This window comes from Manis pentadactyla, chromosome 14 (assembly GCF_030020395.1).
Source record: "Manis pentadactyla isolate mManPen7 chromosome 14, mManPen7.hap1, whole genome shotgun sequence".
Classification (NCBI taxonomy): Eukaryota; Metazoa; Chordata; class Mammalia; order Pholidota; family Manidae; genus Manis; species Manis pentadactyla.
Window position 1 is genome coordinate 60,412,538 of NC_080032.1, and position 25,693 is coordinate 60,438,230.

Below are 25,693 nucleotides of genomic sequence, written 5' to 3' on the forward strand. Positions count from 1 at the left end.
TTGTAGTTTTCAGGGTATATAGGTCTTTTGCTTCCTTGGTTAGGTTTATTCCTAGGTATTTTATTCTTTTTGATGCAACTGTGAATGGAATTGTTTTCTACCTAGGAATAAATTTAACCAAGGAGGTAAAAGACCTGTACTCTGAAAATTTTAGGACAGTGATGAATGACACTGAAAAAGACATAAATAAATGGAAAGATACACTGTGTTCATGACCTGGAATAATTAATTATGTTAAGATGTGCATACTACCAAAAGATCTACAGATTCAATGCAAATACCAATGGAATTTTTCACACAACTAAAATGAATAATCCTTAAATTTGTACAGAACCACAACAGACCAGACCCCAAGTAGCCCAAGCAATCTTGAAAAGAAGAATAAAGCTGGAGGTACCATGCTCCCTGATTTCAGACTACACTACAAAGCTGTAACAATCAAAACAAGTATGGTGCAAGCAAAAAAAAAAAAGACACAGATTTATGGAACAGAACTGAGCCCAGAAATAAAGCCACGTTTATATGGTCAATTAATCTACAACAAAGGAGGCAAAAATATACAATGGGGAAGAAAGTCTCTTCAGAACATGGTGTTGGAAAAATTGGACAGTTACATGCAAGAGAATCAACTTGGATCACTGTCTCACTCCATACACAAAAAAATACACTCAAAACAGATTAGAGACTTAAATATCAGACCTGAAACCATATAACTCCTAAAAGAAAACATAGATAGTAAGCTCTTGGGCATTGTCCTTAGCAATTTTTTCCTGGACATATCTCCACAGGCAAGGGAAACAAAAGCAAAAGTGAACAAGTGGGACTACACTACATCAAATGAAAAAGCTTCTGCACAGGGAAGGAAACCATCCTCAAAACAAAAACGCAACCTACTGAATGGGAGAATATATCTGCAAATGAAAGATCCAGTAAGAGGTTGATATCCAAAATATATAAAGAACTCAAAACCAAAACAACAAATAATCCAGTTAAAAAATAGGAAGAACTGAATAGATACTTTTCCAAAAAAAGATATACAGATGGCCAAGAGAGACATGAAAGATACTCAACATTACTAATCATCAGCGAAATGCAAATCAAAACCACAATGAGATTATCACCTCACACCAAGAATGGCTAGTATCAAAAAGACAAGAAAAACAAGTGTTGGCAGGGATGTAGAGAAATCCTCATGGTGCCCTGATGGTGGGAATGTACACGTGTGCAGCCACCATGGAAAAGAGTGTGGAGGTTACTAAAAAATTCAAAATAGAAGTGCCATTTATGACCCAGCAATTCCACTTCTGGGTATATACCAGAAAGAAACAAAATCACTATCTGAGAGAGACACCTGCACCCTCATGTTCACTACAGCCTTATATACAATAGAATAGCTAAGACATGGATACAACCAAGATGTCCAAAGACAGATAAATGGATAAAGAAAATGTGATGCACACACACACACACACACACACACACACACACACACACACTGAAATATTCAGCCATAAAAAAGGAAATCTGGAGGAGAAGCTAAGATGGTGGCGTAAGTAGGACAGGGGAAATCTCCTCCCAAAAACATATATATTTTTGAAAATACAACTACTCCTAAAAGACAGACCAGAAGATACAGGACAACAGCCAGGCTACATCTAAATCTGCGAGAACCCAGCGCCTCACAAAGGGGGTAAGATACAAGCCGTGCCCTGGAGGGACCTGAGCGCCCCTCACCCCAGCTCCTCAGCGGGAGGAGAGGAGTCAGAGCGGGGAGGGAGAGGGAGCCCAGGACTGCTAAATATCCAGCGCTAGCCATCCGCACTGGGAGCTCAGACATACAGTGCGTGGTGTGCTGGATACTAAGGAAACGGGACAGTAAAACCTGCGAGCGGGTCCCCGGAGCCAGTGCCCTTGGGACAAAAGAAAAATGAGTGCTTTTTGAAAGTCTTAAAGGGACAGGGCCTCACAGCTGGAAGGAAGTGTCCCGGCACACTCAGCCCAGCAGATGGGAATCCCGGGGAACACCGGGTGCCCTAACCCCCTGGGCGCGAGCACAGCTTGGAGGCCCCTCACAGCGATAAACAGCCTCCCGCCCATTCCCCCTCTGGCGTGGCCCCGCCATAGCAAAGCAGCGGCCTGAAAGTGGCCACGCCCACAGCAACCGCAAGGAGCTAACTCCACAGAACCCAGGCAAGAATCAGAGACCGCGTCTGCGTGCAACTGCCCAACACAAGCTGCTAGGGGTCGCCATTCTCCCAGGAGAGGAACACAAGGAGCAAGCAGGAAGGGATTTTGTTCTCCCAGCTGACACACGAGCCATCTGCCCATCACCATGAAAAGACAGAAGAATTTGATCCAGAACAGAATCACAAAGACATCGTCCCCTGAGAGGGAACCTGGGGAGACAGACCTAACCAATCTTCCTGAAAAAGAATTCAAAATAAAGGTCATAACCATGCTGATGGACTTGCAGAGAAATATGCAAGAGCTAAGGAGGGAGAATATAGAAATAAAACAATCTCTGGAAGGACTTAAAAGCAGAATGGACAAGATGCAAGAGACCATTGATGGAATAGAAATCAGAGAACAGGAATGCAGAGCAGCTGATGCAGGAGAGATAAAAGGATCTCCAGAAATGAAACAATATTAAGAGAACTGGGTGACCAATCCAAAAGGAACAATATCTGCATTATAGGGGTACCAGAATAAGAAGAGAGAGAAAAAGAGAAAGAAAGTGTATTTGAAGAAATAGTTGTTGAAAACTTCCCCAAACTGAGGGAGGAAATGGCCTCTCAGACCACGGAAGCACACAGAACTTCCAACACAAGGAACCCAAGGAGGACAACACCAAGACACATAATAATTAAAATGATAAATATCAAAGACAAGGACAGAGTATTAAAGGCAGCCAGAGAGAGAAAAAAGGTCACCTACAAAGGAAAGCCAATCAGGTTATCATCAGACTTCTCAACAGAAGCCTTAAGGGCCAGAAGAGAATGGCATGATATATTTAATGCAATGAAACAGAAGGGTCTTGAACCAAGTATACTGTATCCAGCACGATTATCATTTAAACACTAAGGAGGGATTAAACAATTCTCAGACAAGCAAAAGTTGAGGGAATTTGCCTCCCACAAACCACCTCCACAGGGTATTTTAGAGGGACTACTCTAGATGGAAGTACTCCTAAGGCTAAACAGATGTCACCAGAGAAAATAAAATCACAGCAAAGAAAGTGGAACAATCAAATACTAACTAAAGGTGAAAAATAAAATCAACTACCCACTAAAGCAGTCAAAGGAAACACAAAAGAGCACACACACACACACACAAAACACCTAAAATACAAACAATGGAGGAGGAGGAATAAGAAGGGAGAGAAATAAAGAATCATCAGACTGTGTTTATAATAGCTCAATAAGCGAGGTAAATTAGACAGTAAGAGAGTAAAGAAGCTACCCTTGAACCTTTGGTAACCACGAACCTAAAGCCTGCAATGGCAGTAAGTACGTATCTTTCAATAGTCACCCTAAATGTAAATGGACTGAAAGCACCAATCAAAAGACACAGAGTAACAGAATGGATAAAAAAGCAAGACCCATCTCTGTGCTGCTTCCAAGAGACTCACCTCAAACCCAAAGACATTCACAGACAAAAAGTCAAGGGATGGAAAAAGATATTTCACGCAAACAACAAGGAGAAAAAAGCAGGTGTTGCAGTACCAGTATCAAACAAAATAGACTTCAAAACAAAGAAAGTCACAAGAGATAAAGAAGGACATTATATAATGATAAAGGAGTCAATCCAACAAGAGGATATAACCATTACAAATACATATGCACCAAATACAGGAGCACGAACATATGTGAAACAAATACTAACAGAATTAAAGGAGGAAATAGAATGCAATGCATTTATTTTAGGAGACTTCAACACACCACTCACTCCAAAGGACAGATCCACCAGACAGAAAATAAGTAAGGACACAGAGGCACTGAACAACACACTAGAACAGATGGACCTAATAGACATCTACAGCACTCTACACCCAAAAGCAACAGGATACACATTCTTCTCAAGTGCACATGGAACATTCTCCAGAATAGACCACATACTAGGACACAAAAAGAGCCTCAGTAAATTCAAAAAGATTGAAATTCTACCAACCAACTTCTCAGACCACAAAGGTATAAAATTAGAAACAAATTGTACAAAGAAAGCAAAAAAGTTCACAAACACATGGAAGCTTAACAACATGCTCCTAAATACTCAATGGATCAACGACCAAATCAAAATAGAGATCAAGCAATATATGGAAACAAATGACAACAACACAAAGCCCCAACTTCTATGGGACACTGCAAAAGCAGTTTTAAGAGGAAAGTATATAGCAATCCAGGCATATTTAAGAAGAAAGAACAATCCCAAATGAACAGTCTAAAGTCACAATTATCGAACTTGGAAAAACAAGAACAAATGAGGCCTAAAGTCAGCAGAAGGAGGGACATAATAAGGATCAGAGAAGAAATAAATAAAATTGAACAGAATAAAACAATAGAAAAAAATCAATGAAACCAAGAGCTGGTTCTTTGAGAAAATAAACAAAATAGATAAGCCTCTAGTCAGACTTATTAAGAGAAAAAGAGAATCAACACATATCACAGAATCAGAAACGAGAAAGGAAAAATCACGACGGATCCCACAGAAATACAAATTATTATTAGAGAATACTATGAAAACCTATATGCTAACAAGCTGGAAAACCTAGAAGAAATGGACAACTTCCTAGAAAAATACAACCTTCCAAGAGTGACCAAGGAAGAAACAGAAAATCTAAACAGACCAATTATCAGCAAAGAAATTGAAGCAGTAATCAAAAAACTACCCAGGAACAAAACTCCCAGGCCAGATGGATTTACCATGAAGTTTTATCAGACATACAGAGAAGACATAATACCCATTCTCCTTAAAGTTTTCCATAAAACAGAAGAAGAGGGAATACTTCCAGACTCATTCAATGAAGCCAGCATCACCCTAATACCAAAACCAGGCAAAGACCCCAGCAACAAAGAAAATTATAGACCAATATCCCTGATGAACATAGATGCAAAAATATTCAACAAAATATTAGCAAACTGAATTCAAAAATACATCAAGAGGATCATACACTATGACCAAGTGGGATTCATCCCAGGGATGCAAGGATGGTACAACATTCGAAAATCCATCAACATCATCCACCACATCAACAAAAAGGACAAAAATCGCATGATCATCTCCATAGATGCTGAAAAAGCATTCGACAAAATTCAACATCCGTTCATGATAAAAACTCTTAGCAAAATGGGCATAGAGGGCAAGTACCTCAACATAATAAAGGCCATATATGAAAAACCCACAGCCAACATCATACTGAACAGCGAGAAGCTGAAAGCATTTCCTCTAAGATCAGGAACATGACAGGGATGCCCACTCTCCTCACTGTTATTCAGCAAAGTACTGGAGGTCCTGGCCACGGCAATTAGACAAAACAAAGAAATACAAGGAATCCAGATTGGTAAAGAAGTTAAACTGTCACTATCTGCAGATGACATGATATTGTACATAAAAAACCCTAATGACTCCACTCCAAAACTACTAGAACTGATATTGGAATACAGCAAAGTTGCAGGATACAAAATTAATACACAGAAATCTGAGGCTTTCCTATACGCTAACAATGAACCAGGATAGCAGGAAAACAATTCCATTCACAGTTGCATCAAAAAGAATAAAATACCTAGGAATAAACCTAACCAAGGAAGTGAAAGACCTATACCCTGAAAACTACAAGATATTCTTAAGAGCAATTAAAGAGGACACTAACAAATGGCAACTCATCCCATGCTCTTGGCTAGGAAGAATTAATATTGTCAAAATGGCCATCCTGCCCAAAGCAATACACAGATTCAATGCAATCCCTATTAAATTACCATTAGCATTCTTCAAGGTACTGAAACAAGCTACTACAAAGACACAGTAATCAAGACAATCTGGTACTGGCACAAGAACAGAGCCACAGACCAGTGGAACAGAATAGAGTCTCCAAACATTAACTCAAACATATATAGTCAATTAATATACGATTAAGGAGCCATGGACATACAACGGGTAAATGACAGCCTCTTCAACAGCTGGTGTTGGGAAAACTGGACAGCTACATGTAAGAGAATGAAACTGGATCATTGTCTAACCCCATACACAAAAGTAAATTCAAAATGGATCAAAGACCTGAATGTAAGCCATGAAACCATAAAACTCTTAGAAAAAAACATAGGCAAAAATCTCTTGGACATAAACATGAGCAACTTCTTCATGAACATATCTCCCCAGGCAAGGGAAACAAAAGCAAAAATGAATAAGTGGGACTATATCAAGCTGAAGAGCTTCTGTAGAGCAAAGGACACCATCAATAGAACAAAAAGGCATCCTACAGTATGGGAGAATATATTCATAAATGACAGATCCGATAAAAGGTTGACATCCAAGATATATAAAGAGCTCACACACCTCAACAAACAAAAAGCGAACAATCCAATAAAAAAATTGGCAGAGGAGCTGAACAGACAGTTCTCCAAAGAAGAAATTCAGATGGCCAACAGACACATGAAAAGATACTCCACATTGCCAGTCATAAGAGAAATGCAAATTAAAACCACAATGTGATATCACCTCCCACCAGTAAGGATGGCCACCATCCAAAAAACAAACAACAACAAATGTTGGTGAGGTTGTGGAGAAAGGGGAACCCTCCTACACTGCTGGTGGGAATGTAAACTAGTTCAACCATTGTGGAAAGCAGTATGGAGGTTCCTCAAAAAGCTCAAAATTGAAATACAATTTGACCCAGGAATCCCACTTCTAGGAATTTACCCTAAGAATGCAGCAGCCCAGTTTCAAAAAGACAGATGCACCCCTATGTTTATTGCAGCACTATTTACAATAGCCAAGAAATGGAAGCAACCTAAGTGTCCATCAGTAGATGATTAGATAAAGAAGATGTGGTACTTACACACAATGGAATATTATTCAGACATAAGAAAACAAATCCTACCATTTGCAACAACATGGATGGAGCTAGAGGGTATTATGCTCAGTGAAATAAGCCAGGCAGAGAAAGACAAGTACCAAATGATTTCCCTCATGTGTGGAGTATAAGAACAAAGGAAAAACTGTAGGAACAAAACAGCAGCAGAATCACAGAACCCAAGAATGGACTAATAGTTACCAAAGGGAAAAGGACTGGGGAGGATGGCTGGAAAGGGAGGGAGAAGTGGGGGGAAGAAGAAAGGGGGCCTTACGATTAGCATGTATAACTGGGGGGGCACAGGGAGGGCTGTGCAACACAGAGAAGACATGTAGTGATTTTACAGCATCTCACTATGCTGATGGATAGTGACTAATGGGGTATGTGGCGGGGACTTGGCGCGGAGGGAGTCTAGTAAACATGGTGTTCCTCATGTAATTGTAGATTAATGATACCAAAATTTAAAAAATAAAAAATAAAAAAAAAGGAAATCTCCCATTTGTGACAATATAGATGAACCTTGAGGGCATTATGGTGATATGAGTCAGATAGAAAGATACTCAATGATTTCATACGTGGAATCTAAAAAAACCAAACTCATAGAAACAGAGTAGACTGGTAGTTGTTAGGGGCTGACGGGTCAAGGAAATGGGTGAAGGTGGTCAAAGAGTATAAACCTCATTATAAGATGAGTAAGTTCTGGGATGTAATATATAGCACAATGACTAGAGTTATTTTATGTACACTATCATATACAGATCTTCCTTGAGTTATGATGGGGTTATATCCCAATAAACCCATCATAAATTGTAAATATCTTAAGTTGAAATTATTTAATATACCTGGCCTACTGAACATCATGGCTTATCTTAGCCTACCTTAAATGTGCTCAAACAGTTCCATTAGCCTGCAGTTGGGAAAAATCATCTAACACAAAGTTTATTTTATAATGAAGTGTGGAATACCTCGTGTAGTTTATTGAATACTGTACTGAATATGAAGACAGAATGGTTGTCTGGGTTCAGAGTGGCCGTAAGCTTACCAGTTGTTGACCCTTGTGATCACAGGAGTGATGGGGAGCTAAAGCTCCCACCCTGTCCAGCATCACGAGAGGGTCATACTGCATATCGCTAGCCTGGGGAAAGATCAAAACTCAAAATTCGAAGTATGGTTTCTACTGAATGCATCTCACTTTCACACTACCGTAAAGCTGCAAAATTGTTAAGCCAGGGATCATCTGTACTTAGAAGTTGCTAAGAGAGCACATCTTAGAAGTTCTCACCAGACACAAAAATGTTAAGTATGTGAGGTGATGGATGTGGTGACTAACCTTATTGTGGTAATTGTCTTGCAATATATATGCATATCAAATCATCACAGTGTATCCTGAACTTACACACTGTTATGTCAATCATATCTCAATAAAGCTGGGGAAATAAAGTGAGAGGAGTCAGGGCAGCTAGGATGCTGGGCTTATGAAGGTGAACTTAGAAGGTGCACTGCAGACAATGTGAAGGACTGATTTCTCCTTCACAGGAGTCCACAGAGGGTCTCTGGCCTTGGAGTTTCTCCAGACATGGTGCCCATGGTGTCAAAGAGACACACAGGGCCTGGTGTCACCTTTAGAGGAGCAGGTAAGACGTCTTCCAAGCTAGGAGCCTGGCGGGATGGGCTGCAGGGGCACTCATGCCTCTGGGGAAGAGCTGCTGACCTTCTCGCCACAGTGACCTCTCTAATGCGCAAGTCAGATCACAGCACCCCTTGCTGAAACCTCCAGTGCCTTGAGAATAACGCCGACACCCCTCGGCAGAACTATGAGGGCCGAAGAAACTACAGCAGCCTCGTCTCTGGCTTCTGTTCTCTCTCTCCTGCTCATTCTTTGCTCAGCCCTTGGGCCTGCGGGTCCCTTAGACACGCTGCTCCTGTTTGCAGACCATGACACTGGCAGGCCTCTGACATGAGCTCTCCCCTCCAATGTCTTCCCAGGGATCTTTCTCAGTGTTCAGATTTCGGCCCATGTTGCCTCTTTGGGTCTTTCCTGACTTTGGGTTTGAGGTGCAACCCTACACTTACCAACTTGACTGTTTTATTTTCCTCAAAGGCAGCTGTGCTAATTTCCAGTAAGGGCTCTTTGTTCTCACATTTATCATCTGTCTCCCTCCACTGACCACAGGCTCTCTGAGGATGGGGGCCATGCCTATCACTCAACTCAATACCCGTGGCCTCCTTGGGGATGCACCACAGCCAGATACCCAGCTACCACTGCGATCATCATTTATGCACTCCAAGGAGGAGCCCGGCTGGGAGAAGACAGGCAGGGGGCTGGCCTTCCACCCCTTCAGATGCCTTGGGAGCCACAAAGCAGCCTGCGTCTCTGGGTACCTGGGAAGGCAGTGCCTCGCTGGAAGCCCTGCCGACTCGGCCAGGGCAGGAGGCGAGGCACTGATTACCTGCGAGCTGCTCCTCTCTCCTCGTCACTCTCGTACTCCACGAGGATCAGCTCCTCCTCCCCGGATGTCAGCGGCTCTGGCACCTCGGCCCCCGCTCCTGCTGCCAGCATCGCCTTGCTGAGGCGGAGAATGCGCTCGGTTTCCTCTTCATCCTGTCTCTGCACGGGAGCATTGCACATGGGGAACGAGAAGGACATCTCAGTACTGGGGACTCACTTCCTGAATGGCGTCGGTCTCGGTGTGGCTGCCACCAGAGGATGCGTGCGCATGCCATAGCACAGGCCAGCTACCAGCTCCCCAGCCTAAGCTGCCCAGCTGGGAGAGAACTGGCCCGTGGGGGCCAGAAGAGAGCAGTGGTACCGGCTGCTCACCCGAAGGAACAACACTGCCCGGACAGAGTCCTGGCCACTCAGGGAGACACTTACTGCTCGTTTGGCTGCCTGTCTGAGCTGTGTGTTGTGGCGGATCTGCTGCAGGCGTTCTTCCCGTTTCTTCCTTCTGACCTGCTCCTCCTAAGGGTGAAGCAGCCCTAAAGGAAACTGCCGCACGACGCCCCAAACCAGGCATTTCCTGAAGAGTCTGGGGCTTGGCCCAGTGCCTCCCTTTCGCTTTCCTGGCCGACCCTCCAGGTGCTGCAGCGCCCGTCTCCAGACCCCGGGCTGCACCAGGGCCCAGCCTCACTGGGCCTTGCGGGAGGTCTGTATACTCCCTCCCAGGGCCACACACGCTCTCAATCAGATGCATTCCTCAATTAAGTCTGCAGCCACTGAACCATGTTGTCAATGGCAACAGTGCGCTTCCTTTCCCAGGTGGGTAATGAATGGAACCACCCACCCCTCTCTAGAGGCCTGCTGACACCAGCTTAAAGAAGACAGCAAGTGCGCATGCCACTGACACAGGAGCACCGACAGGAGCTCAGAGGCACCGAATCCCAGAATCAACCCCAGAGGGTCACCGAAGCCCACTTCCTAAACCCCTCCTTCTTGCCCCCCAGGTCACACCTTTAGCCGGTCCACCAGGTCCCTTTCTTCTTTCTTCTGCACAAACTGAGTCACCCAGTCAGGCTCTCCAGGAGGCCTTGGGGGCCCCGGGGCCTCCTGGCAGGAGGATGACAGGGACGAGGACAGGTCCTTCCCATCACTTAAGGAAACAGTTTCAGCTGCAAGGAGACGAGCCTCCTCTTGACGTTTCTTCTGTTCAAAGTCACGGAGCCAAGAAAGGGCCCCACAAATAAGACTTAAGGATTTGCCCTACAGGAAGAAAAATGTCTTTAGAAATAGAGAACAAAAAACAGCCTCCCAAAGGACCTTCCCATTTTAATAAAGTCTTCACGGACAGTGTGACGTTGAGAACTAGAGGGCACTCTAAGACCCACCTGGGAAGGAAAAGAAAGGAGTTAGCAAAGGAGTAGCCAGGGAAACAGGAAAACGAGAAGTAAAAATGGACTTGTTTAATTACGCAGCTCACTGTTCCTAAAAGAATTTAAAGTGGCTTATCAGGTTACATGTAAATGCTACAAGTTAACATAATTAGAAGGTCAGAAATTAAGGGGCCCCCAAAAACAATTAAGGCCAAATAATACATAGCATGAAATCCCATGTACTTGTGATAGGGAACCACATTTGGTGCTATGCTTCAATGCAGCCAATGTGCAGGAAAAACACGATCTGTCCCAGGAGGCCTGGTGTTCACAAAAGTTTTTAAAACAAACCAATTGCTCTGAAGAACACAATTCTTGACTTGAAGACCAGAATTTTCCCTGTGGGTCCTTGTTATGGGCTGAATTGTATCCCCTCAGTTCTTATGTTGAAGTCCTAGCCCCAGTGGGTCAGAATGAGACCTTAAGTGGCAACAGATTCACTGCAATGTATTCCACTAAGATGAGGTGGCCCAAATCCTGTGTGATCCGTGTCCCTATAAAAAGGGGACATCTGGACACAGAGGCATATGCAGAGGGAAGGCACTGTGACAAGACACAGGGAGAAGACGGCCATCTACAAGCTGCGGAGAGGGGCCTGAACACAGCTTCTCTTGCTGCCCTCAGAAAGAACCAACCCTGTGACACCTTGATTCCAGACTTCTGGCCTCTGGACCTGTGAGAGAATAAATTCCTGAGGCTTAAGCCCCCCAGCGGGTGGCTCTGTTACAGCAGGATGAGGAGGCTAACTCAGTCCTTGCAGACAGGCTGCTGCCGCTGGTCTAAAGGGCAGGTCCATTCTGGTGAGTCTCTGGGAGAGGGGACCAACACCTTCCAGTCCAGGCAGTCAGCTCTCTGAGCCCACTTAGTGTATGCAGAGCGAGGCTCTGAACCTAGCTGGGGCGTGGAGAACTGTGCATAAAATGTAGGTGGGTTTAGAGTAGGGGAAACAGCACAGCACAGCAGCTGAGGCTACAGACTCTAGGCTGCCTGGGTCACATGCCGCCTCCTCCCCTAGCCAGCTCTGTGACCTCAGGCTTGTTTCCACATCTGCAAAAATGGACATAATAGTACCTTCCTCAGAGGAACCACAAGCATTAAGCCAATACACATAAAAGATTAGAAGCATACCTGGTACATAAGTGACAACTGGAGCTATTTTTCTGATATTTTGAATTAATAATACTATTATTATTATCCTAGAGTAATAATCTATTAACTCTCATCAAATTCTTGAAAGGCCCTATGACAGAATGACACTTCTGAAGAATGGATGGATCGTACATCTTTGGAAAGGCCCATATATACCATTTCTCTCAGCTTTTGGTAAACACTGAATGGCAAAGCCTCCCAGACAGCAGTCCCAGCAGAACCTGGGCAGCAGCCACTCTGTGCAGCCAGGGACGTGCGCAGCCACCGGCTTCAGCTGTCACCAAGCGATGGGCAGGCGAGATGTCCCACTGTAACAATGGCCCAGGGACAGACACCTGCTTAGAGCCAGCGCCTTCCATCTGAAAGCAAGCTGAGGAAGTTCCCAACGTGATGGTCAAAGGTACCTTCTGGAAACAACTGTGAGTACACTCTAACACTGACAAAGAGGGTAACTGAGGCCCTGCAATTCTATATCCTGTCATAAGACCACCAAAATTTTAGACTGGAAAATGTTAGTAGGATGCATAACCAAAAGCTCACTCAGTTACACATTATTAAAGCACCCACAGTACACCTAGGTTTGAGCAATGTTATTTCCCGGGGTACTATCCAAGATAACAGATATAAAACTTACGCCAAGACAAGTAATTCACTCATTCTAAATACCTACATTGTAGCAAGCACAGGGCTTGAGGCTGGGAACACAGAGCTCCCTAGAAAATGCCCACCTACATCACAAACTTAACATACAACTGAAGAGTGTCATGGTTCCCTGCACAAGTGTGGACTCTGGGTTCAAGAGCTCCCAGAAGTGCAGTGTTAAACACGACACAGTGGGCACAAAGCAGAGAGGTCACCTCTGTACAGAGCACCCATGAAAGGCTTACCAGGTGACTCCTAAAAGCTAAAAGGCCTTACCAGGCCTCTGAGGCACAGGACAGGCAGGTGGGGCAGGCATGCAGCATGGCGTCCCCTATGGGCAAAGGGCCCCAACGACAGGAGACAGCTTATCAGAGGAGATTCAGAGGACATCAGAACCAGAAGGTAACTGAATACACAACAAGGAGATGAGAACACCAACAAGGACAGGCTGAGTGGAGGAAGAGGGTGCACAGAGCAGGCCAAGGGCTGGGACAGAAACGCCTGGGGGTCGGGCAGCTGGGCCTTGTCTAACCAAGGCCCAGGTTAGACAAGGCGATGAACACATGCTTTTTATGTTCTTTTCCAAAACACACTAAAATTATACCAAAGGAATAAAAGAGGCTTGTGCCCACAAACACAAAGGGAGTAGAGGAAAGGACAGTAATAAGCTGTAGGAGATGGGAAGCAGCTGACCTAGCAGAGTGAAGGGCACAAAGCCTCAGCGCCTGCAGAGACCCCCTGGCTCCCCCTCAGCAACACCCTGAGACCAGCAGGGATGCAGCATAGTGCTGAAAACCAAGGGACTAACAGAAGTTCTTTTAAAGAATGATTAGATCCCACTCAAAGACTGCAAGTTTATTCTCTGAGAAGTGGAGACAGGAGGGCCCCAGTCAGCAGGTGAAGAGTGGGGAAGAGGGCGGGACTGAAAGCAGGGGCACTCAGTCAAAGACTCCGTACCTGAAGCCACCTGCCAGGGTGCCCTCTGGTATGCTGGCTGCCAGGCTTGGAGCTATGAAGCAATGCTTTACAAGCAGCTTCTACAGAAACACCAGATGGCTGTAGGGAAAATCCTAGACCCTGACAACAGGAGGCCACAACAGACAGGCCCAGCCCCATGGTCCACAGCCAGCCTGCACCCCAGACCTGTCAATCAGCCTTGTGGTGTCTTTTTCTTAAACACCAAGAGTAGCCAGCCAAGGATTGCCAGACATTTGAAGAAGGTCTCCAAACAAAACACAGAACCCAAACTAGGGGTGTGCAAGGGTGGGGAATTTGTTGCTATAATTGATATCCTGAGAAAGACAGTATTTCCGTGAAATAAGAACAGAATGCTATTTTTTTGTATCAGAGAATAAGAACAAGTTCTTGAACATGATAGATATAAGAACAAATAAACTGAATAGAAAGACTGGCAATAAAATCAAAGAAATCTCAAGGAAGTAGAGTTCAAAGCAAAAACAAACAAAAACCAGGGTACCCAAGAGAAGGGCAATTAGAAGAAAACATTAATTACAGGATTAACCAGAAAGTCCGAAACTCAAAGAAAGGGAGTACCAGGAAGGCTGTTAACAAATGTAAGAACATGTCTCAGGACAGAAGGTCGAAGCCCCCAGACAAAAGTTCCCATCAAGAGGCAGCCCAAAGAATGACACACACACACACTCCAGGCCCGTCAGCATGAGACCCCGGCATACAAAGGCCAAAGCCCCAGAGAACTCTGGCGGGTGGGGTGGGATCAGGTCACCAATGGACATTGGAGGACAGGGAGCACCACTATGAGGGACAAGAACCCGGCGGCTAGGTTATATGCCCAACCAGACCACCATCACCAATCTAGTGACAGGCAGAATCAATACAGTTCCAGACCAGCAAAGTCTCAACATCTACCTCCTATACAATCCTCAGGAAAGTTCTCTACCAAAACAAGGAAGTAAACCAAGAAGATACAGAATTTAGCAAACAGAATCCAACACAGTCAAAATAAGAAAAGAATACACACAACATGAATGAATCTCAAAAATATGCTGGCTGAGCAAAAGAAAACAGATACAAAAGAGAACATAATGTATGACCCATTTTTATGAAACTCTAGAAAGATAAAATCTACAGAGGCAGGAAGTGACTGCTGTCTGCCAGGGCTGGGCCGGGGTGATTGGAGGAACACCAGCCAGGAGGTACCAGGACCTTTCTTTCTGGGGTGATGGAAATGTTTTGCACCTTGACTGTGAAGGTGGTAATACAGGCGTTCACATCTGTCAACACTCACTTAACTTGTAGACTTTAAAGGTGTACATTTTGTTATATGTCAGTTATATTCAATGAGGTTGATTTTTTTAAAAAGAGAGCAGGAAACCCTAGGACAGTAGTTGGTGAAGTAGGTCTAACGAGCAACTAACTGAGACCCAGGCACAAGGACGGAGGACTCCAGGAAGAAAGGCTCGGCTCCAGGGTAACATGGGATTGGTAATCGCCATGGACTCAATTATGTCCCCCCAGATTCTTATGTGTTAGCCCTAATCCCCCATGGGAGTGCATTGGGAGAAAGGGCCTGTTTGGAGGTGACTAAGGTTAAATGACGTCATAAAGGTGGAGCCCTGAACTGACAGAACTGGTGCCCTTAAAAAAGGAGAAAGGCACCGAAGATCTCTCCCCCTCCACGAGAGGACCATGAGAAGGTGGGCATCAGCAAGCCAGGTGGGCAGCCCTCACCAGAACCCTGAAGCCTTGATCTTGGGCTTTCCAGACTCCACAACTGTGAGAAAAGAAATTTCTGTCATTTAAGCCACCAGTCTAGGGTATTTTGTTATGGCAGCATTAGCAGACTAAAACAGTAATTTTACATATGGAATATCTTTTTTGAGAGGCCACTGGGTGATGTGAGAGGAGTTGGCATAGGTATATTAAAAACTAAACTAGCTTTTAAAAGGTAATTATTAACTCTAGAAAAACAAACAAACCCACAGCTGCAGTATAATGACTTAAAAGAGACTAAAACTTAATCTAATTATGTGAGGAGGAGGGAAAAGGGAGAGAAAACTACATCTTATCTATCACAAGCGGAAGGTATGATGACTAAAATCAATAAACCCAGAAACAGCACCACAATTTGATCACTTCAAAATATGCTACACAAGTACATTTCTTAGGAAACAGTTCAAAGAATTAAAAGTACCTGCTCAAAGAACCAAGTTTGATAGGTTTGACTTTTTAAATGACATGCATTCTTTGACTAAATTTTTTATTACTTTAAACAAAGGAAGAGGATATATTCAACAATATCAAATGTTGCAGAATGGTCAAGTAAGGACTTGAAACATACAAATCTATTAGTCAGGAAGTCACTACTGATCCTAGAAAAGATTCCAGTGGGTTGGTAGAAGTCAGATTGCACTGCGTTTATGTGGAGGCTAAGAATATTAGTAGAATGCTTTTTAAAACACAGATCACTCTGCACGTGATCTTTGTGACCCACATCTTGTTCACCTATTCTCTCCACTCACTGCATGCAGAACAGAGTGCCCCATCTGCACTCTTCCTGTCCCAGATGCCATCTCGAGAGAGATGACATGCTTCCCTCAACAAGGGAGAGAAGAGAAATGAATCACTTTACTCATTCACACACGTTAAGAGCCCCCCATGGGCTTGCCAAGCTCCACTAGATGACAGGGACACAGAGGTGAGGACACAACGCCCTTATCCTCTAGGAGGTCACAGCCCAGCTGGGGGGACCATCACATCAACTCCTACATGTCACCAGCACATCGTACTGATAAAGTGCAAGAGAGAAGGGGGACCAGTCACAATAGCCCTGATCAGCCTCAATGGCCAGCCTCTAATAAATCCCTCCCTCCTTCCAGGCTAGGGAGGAAAAACTTGAGGGCCCTTGATTGGATCCTTCCAGCACTCAGTAAGCTGGCTCCTGGAGACTAAACCAATATGTTTAATCTGTGAAAAAGCCAAAGTACTTTCTGTGTTTCTCAATATCAAAGCAGTCGTGTGCCCAGAGAAATCTGGAAGGTTTCAGTGCTGTGGGTCATGGTTTCCACGGCCATTCAAATTCTCATCTGCCTTTAGCTTAATTTTTCTCAGCCCTTGGGTTGTGTTCAACCGTTTAATAGAGAAAGTGACTGTTACTCAGAAAGATAAACTGAGATAATGACTCTGTCCAACTACAAACCATGAAAATCTCTGCATATGTGAACAAGCATGCTGGGCTGACCCTGTGCTGTTGTAATCAGGGTCTCTGAGGACCCTTCTTAGGCTCCAATCATTCATACTTACAGTGCCAGTTGGACTTTCAAATATCCCAATCTTGCCGCCCTCCAACACCTGGTAGAGTGCTGCCATGAAGTCTTTCTGGATGGAATAGGGTGTGAAGGGAAAAGGGAAATGGATGCCACCAGCCTCCTGGGCTTCATTAGCCATGGTCCTAGGGAAAAAATAAATAAATCTGGGAGTACTGGCTTGAAATCCAGAACAGTTTATAACAAAAGTCTCAAAAGTTGTTATGGAATTTCTTAGGACATGCATTTTTTTGCAAGCTAGACCATGTTCTCTCCACCAAGTGCAAACCCTCATGAAGCCACACCAGAATCATGCAATCCATCTAGCAGCGTTTCAGAAGTGGCTGTAGCAGAATGCAGACTAGCAAAGCCATAAACAGAACTCCTGCCTTTTCACGTGGGATTCCTCTGCTGCTGGGACACCCTCCTAAAGCTCTAGGAAAGGCGTGGAGATTTCCCCTGAAGGACCTGCATCCCCGGGATCAAGGATGATGCTCAAGGTTCCTTTGAGGCACTGTGCTCTATACCTCCAGAGAATGGTATTAGCATGACAAACCTGCTTCCTGCATCCTACTGTGAGGACCTGGAAAACCAGGCCACCCAGGCAGAGAATTACAAGTCAGTTCTGCACATGGCACAGACACACATCTGCCCAGATTTTACAGACACCGTGGGCTGCTTCTTAGTTCATCCCAGCCTCCATTTCTGGTACAAACCAGAGCCTCCTCCTAAACATCTCCTAGCCTCAAGAAATTCCAGACTGGGGAGCTCTCTTCACAGGACTAAAGCCTGGCCAGGAGAGCTTCCTTGCCAGGAAAAGGTCTAAGGCAAAAAGGAACCTCTCTCTCCAGGCTGATCTTCTTTCTCCTCTTCTGAACCCAATTTCCCTGAGACAGCTTTTACATACCCTTTCTTCCTTTAATCACCATCTGGAGGACTAACTCTTTCTGGTTCCCACATTCTCTTTGGAAGCCACCACTCCAAGCTATTAGGCAAATCCGTCTCTTCTAAGTAGCGATTTTAGTAAATCTGAAACCCATTTACATTTTTGCTACATAAGTGGCCTCATTAGATGAGTGATGGTGTCAATACATTTATGAAGGGAAAGGTAGGTGCCAAGTGTTCTTCCAGTCACAGCTTAGGGGTGGCAAAAATGGCTCGCAGAGGGGTAACTCCAAGGGTGACTTTAAAAAACTAGGACAGTTCAACACCGAGAGGGAGGCAAAAGATCGAAAGACCATTTAGACATGAAGGAAAGGGGAAAGAGAAGGGTATCTGACACATTTTGAGTACCTACTATGTGTTAAATAGTCTACAGCCCCATTTACTTTATCTCACACTATAAGGATACCATTCTGGATACTAATGCTTACAGAAATTAAATAACTGTTTAAAGTTACAGTTAATAAGAGGAAAACCAGGATCCAAATCCAGGTCCATGTGGTTCTGTTTTGGTCAAATGCATCTGGCTATAAGAGATGACTAGCTTAAGAAATGTGACATTTACTGAAAAGAATCATATAGAGATTAAGAATTGAGACCATTTGGTAAGTGGAAGAACACGATGGAACTTCTTGAAGACAAGAATTACGAAATAGTTCTGATTTCAAGACAGCTCCAGGAACCTCACCAAGTACATACCCATGGACTGTCTGCCACTCTCCTGTTCAGTCACATGCCAGATGGAGCCACTAACCAATTTCTTCTCCTTATTTGTAGCTCCTGGTTACCCCAAACTTTAGCCTGCATACAGCCTCTTTGGCCCCCTTCTACTTTTTAGCTTCAGCTCCTACTGTCAACCAAAAAATTCTTTTCACGTTGTTAGTTCCAAATCCCAAGAGAAAAATCTGACCAGCGTCTCCTCTCCTTTTAAACCTGCTCAGTGAGGTACCCACCCTGATCTAACCAGCCCAGGACTTGCACCTGCTGCTCACCACCGCTCCCTGCCTGGGAATGATGGGTTCTCTTCTACGTAAGGCTCAGCTCACCTCCCTAGAGAAGCCTCTTTTATTCGGCCTCCTTATAGTGACCAAATACCATGCCTCATCCAAACACACACAGACCCCACACTACTTTCAGTCCCTCTTTTATCTCACTACCCATGTTTAATTTCTTCAGGTTCTTAGCACTATCTGAACTTCCTTTATTTACTGTCCTCCCCACACTAGAATGCATAGAAGAAAGAACTTTATTGATCTTGCTCCTCCCTGACACTAAAACTCACTCTGGCACATAGTAGGCATTCAAATAATTTTTGAATGAATTAATGAGTAGCCAGCCTGACCGGGGAGCTACAGGCAGAGGTCTCTGTTCCTGAGGTGTAGATGGAGGATGGCCCATGACTTAAATATCAAGTCCAAGGGCCAGTTCTTTAATGGTTTCAAACTGTTTTCATAAAACCTCACAACCTGTATGGTCAACATTTTTATTAGCCTTATTTTATAAATAAAGAAGTGGACACTCAGGAAGTCAAAAGACTTGACTACAATTGCTCAACAAGTGCCTGAATCAGGATTAGAAGCCACATCTACAAGACTGCCAAGCCCCAGAGCTTAACATTTCAGGCTTCCTGCCATCAAGGGGGCAGGGTGAAAAGGCAGGCTTGGTGACTAAACTTTCAAATGACAACATGAAATGATACAGAACAAAAGTAATTATTATTTCACTTCCCTGTGGGTGGTAATTATAGATCTCTTTACAGAAGCAGTTCAAGCCTTATCACAAGTTAAGAAGGGTTTAGATAAATCTATGAATAATGGAGTCACTAAGCGCTATTAAGGACAATTGATGTAACCTTTTCTGACCTCTTCAGTTTGGCTGCGTCAACAACAACCATGGCCTCCCACCCAGCTCTCCCAAGAATTCCCCACCAGTGCTCAGGGACACCCAGATGGCAAACCTTAGGCATATTAAATGAGGTGAGACACATGAAAGAACCTCAGATACGTATTATTTCTGAAAATTCATTTTCTTCAGTCTTTGATTTATCACTCATTATTTACTTGGGTATAAACTATTGCTACAGACTGAATTGTGACCCCTCAAAAAGTCATGTGTTACAAAAAAAGAAAACTACAGACCAATATCCCTGATGAACATAGATGCAAAAATACTCAACAAAGTATTAGCAAACCAAATTCAAAAATACATCAAGAGGATCATACACCATGATCAAGTGGGATTCATCTCAGGGATGCAAGGATGGTACAACATTTGAAAATCCATCAACATCATCCACCACCACATCAACAACAAGGACAAAAACCACATGATTACTTCCATAGATGCTGAAAAAGCATTCGACAAAATTCAACATCCATTCATGATAAAAACTCTCAACAAAATGGGTATAGAGGGTTAAGTACCTCAACATAATAAAGGCCATATATGACAAACCCACAGCCAACATCATTCTTAACAGTGAGAAGCTGAAAGCTTTTCCTCTAAGATCGGGAACAGGACAAGGATGCCCACTCTCCCCAATTTTTTTCAACATAGTACTGGAGGTCCTGGCCACAGCAATCAGACAACACAAAGAAATAAAAGGCATCCAGATTGGTAAGGAGGAAGTTAAACTGTCACTGTTTGCAGATGACATGATATTGTACATAAAAAAACCCTAAAGACTCCACTCCAAAACTACTAGAACTAATATCTGAATTCAGCAAAGTTGCAGGATACAAAATTAATACACAGAAATCTGTTGCATTCCTATACACTAACGATGAACTAGCAGAAAGAGAAATCAGGAAAACAATTCCATTCACAATTGCATCAAAAACAATAAAATACCTAGGAATAAACCTAACCAAGGAAGTGAAAGACCTATGCCCTGAAAACTACAAGACACTGCTAAAAGAAATTAAAGAGGATACTAATAAATGGAAATTCATCCCATGCCCTTGGGTAGGAAGAATTAATATTGTTAAAATGGCCATCCTGCCTAAAGCAATCTACAGATTCAATGCAATCCCTATCAAAATACCAATTCTTCAACGAACTGGAACAAATAGTTCAAAAATTCATATGGAACCACCAAAGACCCCAAATAGACAAAGCAATCCTGAGAAGGAAAAATAAAGTGGGGGGGATCTCGCTCCCCAACTTCAAGCTCTACTACAAAGCCACAGTAATCAAGACAATTTGGTACTAGCACAAGAACAGATCCATAGACCAGTGGAATAGAATAGGGACTCCAGATATAAACCCAACCATATATGGTCAATTAATATATTCTAAAGGAGCCATGGATATACAATGGGGAAATGACAGCCTCTTCAACAGCTGGTGTTGGCAAAACTGAACAGCAACATGTAAGACAATGAAACTGGATTTCTGTCTAACTCCATACACAAAAGTAAACTCGAAATGGATCAAAGACCTGAATGTAAGTCATGAAACCATAAAATTCTTAGAAAAAAACACAGGCAAAACTCTCTTGAATATAAACAAGAATAACTTCTTCATGAACATATCTCCACAGGCAAGGGAAACAAAAGCAAAAATGAATAAGTGAGACTATATCAAACTAAAAAGCTTCTGTACAGCAAAGGACACCATCAGTAGAACAAAAAGGCATCCTACAGAATGGGAGAATACATTCATAAATGACATATCCGGTAAGGGGTTGACATCCAAAATATACAAAGAGCTCATGCAACTCAACAAACAAAAAGTAAATAACTCAATTATAAAATGGGCAGAAGATCTGAACACACTTCTCCTAAGAAATTCAGATGGCCAACAGGCACATGAAAAGATGCTCCACATCGTTAATCATCAGAGAAATGCAAATTAAAACCACAATGAGATATCATCTCACATCAGTTAGGCTAGCCAACATCCAAAAGACAGACAACAACAAATGTTGGCGAGGACATGGAGAAAGGGGAACCCTCCCACACTGCTGGTGGGAATGTAAATTAGTTTAAACCATTGTGGAAAGCAGTATGGAGGTTCCTCAAAAAACTCAAAATAGAAATACCATTTGACCCAGGAATTCCACTTCTAGGAATTTACCCTAAGAATGCAGAAGCCCAGTTTCAAAGAGACATATGCACCCCTATGTTTATTGCAGCACTATTTACAATAGCCAAGACACTGAAGCAACCTAAGTGTCCATCAGCAGATGAATGGATAAAGAAGATGTGGTACATATACACAATTGAATATTATTCAGCCATAAGAAGAAAACAAATCCTACCATTTGCAACAACATGGATGGAGCTAGAGGGTATTATGCTCAGTGAAATAAGCCAGGCAGAGAAAGACAATTATCACATGATTTCACTCCTCTGTGGAGTATAAGAACAAAGAAAAAACTGAAGGAACAAAACAGCAGCAGACTCAAACAACCCAAGAATGGACTAACAGTTACCAAAGGGAAAGGGACTGGGGAGGATGGGTGGGAAGGGAAGGATAAGGGGAATAAGGGGCATTACTATTAGCACACATAATGTAGTGAGGGTACACGGGGAAAGCAGGATAGCACAGAGAAGCAGTGACTCTATAGCATCTGACTATGCTGATGGACAGTGACTGTAATGGGATATGCGGTGGGGACTTGAAAATGGGGGGAATCTAGTAACGACAATGTTGTTCATGTAATTGTATATTAATGATACCAAAAAAAAATAAAAAGTCAAGTGTTAAATTTCTAACCTTCAATGTAGAGATAAGGCTTTTAGGAGGTAATTGGGATTAAATGAAGTCATTAGAGTGGGGTCCTGATCCGGAAAGGGATTGGTGGTTTCTGAAGAGGAGAAAGGGAAAGGAGCTCTTCCCCCTACCAGGTGAGGACACAGTGAATGGGGCTGTGTGCAAGTCAGGAATGGAGCTCTCAACAGGAACTGAACAGGTAGGCACCTTCATCTTGGGCTTCCAGCCTCTAGAACTGTGAGGAAACAAACTTCTGGTGTTTAAGCGAACCAGTCTACAGCATTTTATTACGTCAGTCCAAGACAACTATGTTCCAGCTACAACCCTGCCATTATGCTCCTAAAATGCTTTAACATCTCACACCTGGGAGACAACACCGCCCCAAGAGAAGCTCTTCTGCACGTGGCACTCACTGGAACTCCCCAGCTGCTGGGAGACACGTGGAAGCACCTCATATGCTGAGTTCTGAAAGGGTTTTCTTCAGTCCTCGATTATCACTCATTATTTACTTGGGTATAAACTACAGCTACAGACTGAACTGTGACCCCACCCCCACCCCCAAAAGTCATGTGTTAGATGCCTAACCTTCAATGAGGGCCTTCATTCTCTCCCACATTCTCTCTTCTGGCTTCCCCTCTCCCTCCCAGGCCCATCCTCAGAGCTTTCACACTTCTATGACACTTCCAACGTCCTGGGCATTTCCATCCATGCAGGCCTCAAGACTGGACCCTGCTCCACCTTGATTTCCCGAGGGGCCGCAGGGCCCGGCCGCTACCGGTAGGTTTCTGGGGTCGGCCGGCCAAGTTTGGGATCCAAGCTGCATCCTCGCTAAAGTTAATATTCCCAAGCCTCATAGTTTCCGCCTCTCTAAGACAGGCAATTACGCACTCATAGCGTTGTAGTGGCCACTAAGTAAAATAATTTGCGAAAAACACTTTGCATAGCTGGGCTTAAGTGACGCCCCTCAGGCGTGTTAGCAGTTAAAACTCGTAGGCGCCGCGCCACCTTCAGTGGCTCCCTCCCTCCTCGCAATGGCTTCCCGCCTGTCCATCACGCATTGGCCACGCCCTCCTCGTTCCGGACCGCGTTCCCGCTCTCGACTCGCCCCGCCCCTTTGCGCACACAGCGCCCCCTCATTTGCGTTTCCACCGCAGTCGGCCCTTTCTCAGCTCGCTTCTCCTCGTCCTCCGGTGTCACCACGCGGCTCCGCGCTTACCCTCTCGGTCAGCGGGACTGCTTTGCTGAAGACAGGCGGGTGAGCCACCAGCTGAAGGTGGCCGAACTTGAAATCGCCGCCCTCCTCCGGCAACGTGCGCTCGGGGAGGAGCGTGGCGCTGCCATGCCCCCACGCCCCTGCGCATGCGCGCTCCGGCACGAAGGGGCAGGGCTTTCCGTCGTTTGCGCCATTGCGCTTGCGCGGCAGGTCTAATTCGGGCTGTTTTTCCGGCCCTGGGAGTGCGGATCTTGACTGACGCTCCGAGGGTATGGGCTTAGCTCTGTTCTTCCCGCGACCCTGCTTGCCAGTGCGGGATGTTTGGATGACCCCGCCAATTAACGCCGCAGGTGCCAATCGCACAGCAGTTGCTTGACTGGATCACGTTGGCTGAGGTTTACGAACCACCCGATGGTCGAGATGGTGTATCGAGAATCAGGAAACGTGTTCTGGCCCCGGTTCGCGTCAGGCCTCAGTGTGTGTGGACCCGTTACTTTTAATTTTAGGTCGGTACTGACCTGCCCACCTCAACAGGGTTGTGCAGGATTTTCAACCTTGGTCTTGTCTTGAGGTCTCTGACTGTGTAAATGAAGGCACTCTAGCAGACAAGTTGGAATGCAGTACGCGGAGGGGTGGTCAAAGGCGGCAAAGTACCAGACGTGCCATCAGGGGGCTCGCCTAATTAGGACAAAACATTACTGTAACCTCCCTGAACTTGGATTCTACTTTGTTCAAAGGCAAGATCGGACTAGATGATCTCTACGAACTTTTCTGAAACATATACCCAATGCATGGTTTTCCAGTACCACCAAGCAATTAATTTCTTACACTGCCTAACTGGAGATAGGAGGCTGCCCAGTTCCCGCTTCAGACACCAATTGCAAGTCCAATTGTTACTGTGCTTCTGACTTACTATGCTTTAGATGGGAGGTTCCCAAGACCCCCTCTTTGGATTGGATTCATCTGCTGCAGAGGTTCACAGAACTCAGGAAAACATTTTGCTTACTAGAGCACCACTTTAATATAAAAAAAGTCTGTATACTCAGGAACAGCCTGGTGAAAGAGGTGCATAGAACAAGGTATACGGGAAGCTTCCATGCATGGAGCTGCCATGCCCACTCCAGGCGGGCTGCTCTCCCATGTTCAATAACCCAGATGCTCCAAACCCAGCCCTTTTGTTTTTTTATGGTGGTTTCATTATATAGGCATGATTGATAGATTCTGTTATTGGTCACTGGTTATTGAACCCAATCTCCAGGTCCTCTCCCCTCCCAGGTTTGGGTGTTGAGTGAAGTTCCAGCCCTCTGCTCACTAGGTTGGTTCCCCTGGCAACCAGCCCTCCTCCTCAGGTTACCCAGGGGCTTTTCAACAATCACTATATTAACACAACAAAAGGCACCTCTTCTGCATCTCCTCACTTAGGAAATTACAAGGGTTTTAGAAGTGCTGTGCAAGGAATGGGGATGAAGACCAAGTACATATTTATCATCACAATATAATAGTATGGTTCTATGAAATGATAACAGGAGCATTTTACGCCAAGTGTTCCCATAGAAAGACATTAGTAGTTAGTGTGACTTCCCAGATTAGGGACAGTTTGCTGGGATTTGAAGGGAAAGCTTCCAGAGAGAAGAACGGTGTTGCAAGTTGCGGAAAAGCGTGGGGGTGAGAATTTACAAAAGGTGATTCCAGGTTCTTGTATCTACAACTACCACTGGTTGGTAGTGTTTAGAGAGGGCAAGAACTAATGTCCTTCAGGTCTTGGGATGTGGCCCACCAAAATCCTGAAAGGATCTCTGATGCCTCAGTTTT

General features: G+C 44.3%; 1 protein-coding gene across 5 annotated transcripts in view; it reads right to left on the reverse strand.

Annotated features, from left to right (window-relative positions):
* The window catches only part of DDX11 (DEAD/H-box helicase 11), a 48,756-nt gene extending 24,738 nt beyond the window's left edge, over nucleotides 1-24,018 (reverse strand). For 2 of the 5 annotated variants that reach the window (XM_036907965.2, XM_057492451.1), the window contains exons 1-5: nucleotides 23,885-24,018; nucleotides 17,009-17,156; nucleotides 10,518-10,766; nucleotides 9,942-10,028; nucleotides 9,517-9,674 (exon numbers count right to left, since the gene is read on the reverse strand). In XM_036907965.2, the coding sequence (XP_036763860.2) occupies nucleotides 9,517-9,674; nucleotides 9,942-10,028; nucleotides 10,518-10,766; nucleotides 17,009-17,152 (638 nt within the window). In that variant the 5' untranslated portion in view covers nucleotides 17,153-17,156; nucleotides 23,885-24,018. Of the gene's footprint in view, nucleotides 1-9,516; nucleotides 9,675-9,941; nucleotides 10,029-10,517; nucleotides 10,767-17,008; nucleotides 17,157-17,407; nucleotides 17,560-23,884 lie in introns of those variants that run through there. The other 3 variants (XM_036907983.2, XM_036907992.2, XM_057492450.1) reach the window with 2 other exon arrangements.
* Between the last annotated feature and the right edge of the window lie 1,675 nt (nucleotides 24,019-25,693).